Raw genomic sequence first — 5,104 nt, 5'->3', positions numbered from 1 at the left:
CTGGGTTCTGTGGCTCTGGCAGGTGCAGTGGTGTCCTTACCTCCAAATTAGTCCTTTCCTTCTTCAAAATATCATGTGTCCTGGTCACTAAAACAACAAAACAGCCCAATAGGTAGAAGTGACCATCTGGGGCCATACTTGTCTACTGTGTTCCAAAGGGGGTCTTTCTGGCAGCTCAGATCAGGGTCTCCTGCTGCCCCATGCATCCCTCCCTCTGCATCCCCAATTATTCATGGCACAGGAGGTTTGGGGACATCACACTGGTCTGCAGCACTCCTCCCCACCCCACCCAGTCTGTCTGGTCAGGGTCCATCGGCAGCACAAGTGGGGAGTCTGGAAGTCTTCCCACCCCTACTTTCCTCTCTCATCCCCTGGCTCAGGACTGACTGAAGATGAACTGCTCCATGCTTTCCTTCTGCTGGTTGGCGGTCGTCAGACGCTCCGCTGTGCTCTGAAGGATGCTCTCCTGTCTGGACAGTCTGGTTCTCAGTTCTAGAAGTTCCCTTTGCAGGGACTGTCCCTGGGGAAGGGAAACAGGCTCTCTGTCAAAGGTCAGAAGACTTCAAGCTCCCCACGCTTTGTGGCTCTTGAAAATATAAAGCAGGATTCTATAATCCTCTCACAATGATTTCTGGACTGGAGTCCCTCCAGGAGAGACACTAGAAGGCTCCAGCTGAGGCCAGCTTAGACCAAGGCCATTAGGTCAGTACACTGAGACCCTGGGAGCCCCCATGCACATGGACACGGGCCTCCATTCCTGTGGCTGTAGAGGCCCTGATCCCCGGGTAGTGCCAGGACTCCCAGCAGTGGACCAAGAGCACACATTCAGCGCTGACATTGGTTCTAGTACCCGGGCCTCACAGATAAGACTTGCTAGCTGGGCGTGTTTTGCCCGGGGAGACAGTGTGCAATTCTGTAAATCTTCGGAGCAAATTAAAGATGGCAGAACACCCTCTGCCTCAGACCCGGCATAGTTGGGGCCCATAAGGTGTTAGTGCTTTAATCTGGCCTCAGGCTCCTAGGAAGGGCTGGTGGGGGGAGATGGAGAAAATTTGTTGGTCACACTCCCCCTGACCAGAGTCCAGGCCTTATATCTGAGAGCACCTGGTGGTGGGGCGGCTGACTCTTCTGGGCCTGGCCCAGGGATGAGGAAAGCTGTGTGTGGGATGCAGTGGGTGGCTCCAGGAAGGTGCTCATCTCTTGGTGACATTCTGTGGGGATGGCGTGGGGAAAGGGGATGTCGACATTTTCACAGGTCCCTACATTTTTCGGCTCAGCTAAGTTCAGAAAGTGAAAGAACCCAAACACTCCTGGTTGCTGGGGTTCTCACATGTCTGCCCTCTTCGTATTCTGTCCTTCCCTCTTTGCTGGTGGTGGGAGGAGCCCTGCCAGCCACTACCATGGACAACAGGTATCCCCCCCGGGATGCTCTCCTAAAGCCCCCCTGTCCCAACTCAACTGCCCAGCTCCTGACCTTTAGGACTTGGGAACTGAGGAGGCAGAATGGCATTTGGGGCAGAAGTGATGAAGGAGGCTGCCACTCACTGTGCTGTCAGACAGGACAGGGCTGGGGGAGCTGGGCAGGGCCGCTCGCCAGAACATGGTGAGGAGGGAGGCCGACTCGTCCAGCGTGTGCTGCAGGGCCTGGGCGCTGCTCCCAAGTTCATGGATGCCTTTGCTGCCCGGCACCTGGGAGAAGGGGGAGATAGCCCTGGGCACCAGACTGAGAGATCATTCTCTTCCCCCTGCTCAGGCTCCCCCAGCACAGGGCTCAGGTTTCCCTCATGTGTGAGGCACAGGCATGGACCTGCTTGAACCTGTGAAACCGTTTTGAAACCTGGAAGCCCTGGATCTCCACTTCAGCAGTGACCTCCAACTTGTAAGAATCACTAGATTCTGACTTCTCTCATACTCTCTGTAAGCTGCTAGTCCTGCTCCGTGCTCTCGGGTCTAAGGTCCCTGATTTTTGCTTTGGCACCCCCATGCGTATCTCTAAATCATACCTCTGCTTCAACTGGGCTGAACCATTTGTAGCTCCAAGGACTGCGATGCCATTCCCTTTACCTGGAATGCTATCCTCCACCACCCAGAGAAGCTGTGTATCTTGCCAGTGGTTCCTCTAGAACCCTGTGACTTTCCTTGCCTGGCCCAAGGACCCCTTCTGTGTTTGCACCGTCCCAACTCAGAGGATGGCTTCCGACACTGAGCCCAGATCCTCTGTTGTCCTTATTTACTTGGATATGTGGTCTTCTCTCTGGGGTGGAGGCTCTTGCAGACAGGGCTGTCCCTGCACATCCATGCATCTCCAGTGCCTCAAACAGCACAGCAGCTGGTACCTGGTCTCTGAACAGGGAAGCGCTCTGAGAAGGTGCGCTGCCCGCTTCCCTGCCCTGCTCAGTCTGCCCAGAGAAATCCTATGGCTGCCAGGGTTCACCCCTTCCACAACATGGGGCCTGTGCGGATGCAAATCCTGAATTTCCAGCCACCTGATTAAGTGATTTTACTCTGCCAATGGATGACCATGTGCCAGGGTGACTGGATCAGATAATAAGTGAGCAAAGGGTACTCAGTAGAGCACAACACGTAAACCAATACTCAGCAAATCCCCTACAGATGAGGATGACAATTCTCCTCTGGCTCTTCTGTGTTTCTGAGAGGAAACGTCAGTCAGGGCAGAGTGTATAGTGAAAACAGGAGATGGAGAAGAAAGGCCCAGCTGGGTGTAAGCAGAAGATGTAGACTCAGCTATGGGGGATATGCAGTGGGAGAAGGAGCTAAGATCAGAAGGAGAAAGGGCACAAGGAAAAGGAGCACTTAAGACCTACATGTGACCACAGTGTGATTACCTCTGTGCCCTGAGTTTCAAGGCAGGCTAATCTCACAAGAGCTGCTATCTTTTTGACCAGCAATTTGCCCTCCCCTATCTGCTGTCTTAGGGCACTGTAGTCGTCAATGTGGCCAATGACATGGCAGCCATGCTTATTGGCAAAGGAGCCATCAGTAGCTTCACCCTCCAGCTTGAGAGGTTTCTTCATCACTGGAGAAGCATCCAAATCCAGCTCTGAAAAACAAGACCCCAACAACATAGAATCCACAGTGATAAGCATATCCTCAGTCCACCTCATTCTAAAATAGACATCAAGGAGTGAAAGAGGCCAGGAATAGGAAAGGCACTCTGGAAAAAGTACAGTGAGGTGTGAAGTCCATAGATTTCTGGGCTCTATGGTTTTATGATCTTTTTTACATCATCTCATAATGATCAAATTGCCAGGAGGCAAAATTTTATCCTTATTGACAAATGAAATATCCAGGACAAATATTATTTTAATAAAAAATTTTAAATTTCCAGTTAAGAAGACAGACAAACTAAGGGTTCTGGAAGGGAGGGAGGGGAGGGGTTGGGAGGGCCTGGTGGTAGACATTAAGGAAGGCATGTATTGCATGGAGCACTGGGTGTGGTGCATAAACAATGAATCTTGGAACACTGAAAAAATAAAATAATAAAATAAAATAAAAATAAAAATAAATAAATAAAAAATAAACCCATTTAAAAAAAGAAGACACAGACAAAGAAATTAAGCTGGACACAGCACTTTCAAGGACGGAGAGATCACTGCGCAGTGAAGCACAACGGAGCAATAGGAAAACCACAGGAGGAAGAATAATGGCAAAACAGGTGGCCACAGAAGGTGCAATGAGTAGGACTAAGGACTTTGGGACCCAAGGAGAAAAATCTCTACAATCAGGTAATGTGCCCATTAGTAACTAAAGGCTACTTGTATTGGTAATTTTCCATCATCAATACCTGACTCCTTCCATTTCCATATTTACCATTTGTCCTCTTGAAAATGGTGGTCTCTGAGCCAGGAGCAGCGGCAGAAAGGCTAGGGAATGTGAGCGCTGGAGAGTTCATGCCAGCTGCTCAGGCTGGAGGGAAGCAATGGAGTCTAGGGCATAAAGACAATAACTATTTTCAGGAACCCTGGAACCACCACTAACCAAAGCCACACACAGCCTAGTTGTCACCAGCAGAGACCTAAGGCAGCATGGTTTGTCCTCATTACACCCCAACCGTGACGGTAAGCAACAGCAAACAAATCCCTTAGTTTGGAACAAGAACATGTCCTTTTAATGGAAGCAAGCTCCATGAGAAGCAACTTCTGGTTTGAAAGATTATTAGGTGCATTTTTCCAGCCTGCATTTTGAATATAATTATGTGTGCAATTTTTAGTACACTGCCTTGTAACTAAACCCATGATGTGGAGAACAAAGGCAAAAGGAAATGTACATCAAGTTAAATTTCCTTATAACCTGAAGTCCATTGATAAACATTTGAGGCAGGTAGAATAAGACATTACAGGAACCCCAACTGTCTTAATCTTAAAGACCTACTAAAGGGAAAAACAGTCTTAGCTTGACAAAAGCCAGGCCTCCAGGATCCCATGATATTAACGTCCTTTAGCATATTAAAGTCCTTTTGGAAACTTCCCTTTGCCTGTATCTCCCCCAATTCTAAAGTATATAATCAATGGCTCCTCCCAAACCCAGTGCCACTCTTTCTGCCCACTGGTCCTGTCCCTGTGCTATCGTAAAAACACCTTTTTGCACTGAAAAGTTCTCGAGAATTCTTTCTTGAGCTCTGAACCCCAATATTTCCACATCAGATATGTGTACTACATGTGTCAAAAATACTGAATCAAAGTATGAATGGACTTGTGGGCAATTAAACTAGCATTCCAATCACCATTCTGATGAGTTAGTGATCGGAAAAATGTAGCAGGATGAGACGGGTAGAGACAGAAGGCATGGCAGGTTAGAGATGCAGTCCTGGAGACCAGGCAGCAATCCTACAGTGGAAGAATTGGAAAATATCAGAGAAGGCAGAAAATCCTGCTCAGGAGGTGGCCTAGAACCAGCTCTCCAGCTCAGGCCACTGTGGTGGGTAAGGAGCGGGCACAGTGTCAGAGTCACTGGGGCTGAGTCCTGGCTGGGGTCATGGGGATGCAGTAACGGAGGAAAGCTGGCCAGGAGGGCAGAGTGGGGAGTTATAACCGAACACTACAACCATCACGGCTCCCCAGGGGGAGCCAGGTATTCACCTATT

At 49.4% G+C, this 5,104-nt stretch overlaps 1 protein-coding gene across 1 annotated transcript; it reads right to left on the bottom strand.

Annotated features, from left to right (window-relative positions):
• Positions 1–376: 376 nt before the first annotated feature.
• On the bottom strand, positions 377–3,913 carry LOC116863725 (myomegalin-like). Its single transcript, XM_032851092.1, has 4 exons — positions 3,832–3,913; positions 2,847–3,061; positions 1,546–1,689; positions 377–520 (listed from the first exon to the last, which is right to left on the bottom strand). The coding sequence occupies exons 1-4, from the start codon at positions 3,911–3,913 to the stop codon at positions 377–379; spliced, it is 585 nt and encodes a 194-aa protein (XP_032706983.1).
• Between the last annotated feature and the right edge of the window lie 1,191 nt (positions 3,914–5,104).

Source organism: Lontra canadensis, unplaced genomic scaffold (assembly GCF_010015895.1).
Source record: "Lontra canadensis isolate GAN:19392208 unplaced genomic scaffold, GSC_riverotter_1.0 scaffold2570, whole genome shotgun sequence".
NCBI classification, from domain to species: domain Eukaryota; kingdom Metazoa; phylum Chordata; class Mammalia; order Carnivora; family Mustelidae; genus Lontra; species Lontra canadensis.
Note: the sequence above shows the minus strand (reverse complement) of the source record. Positions and strands in the feature narration are given on the sequence as shown.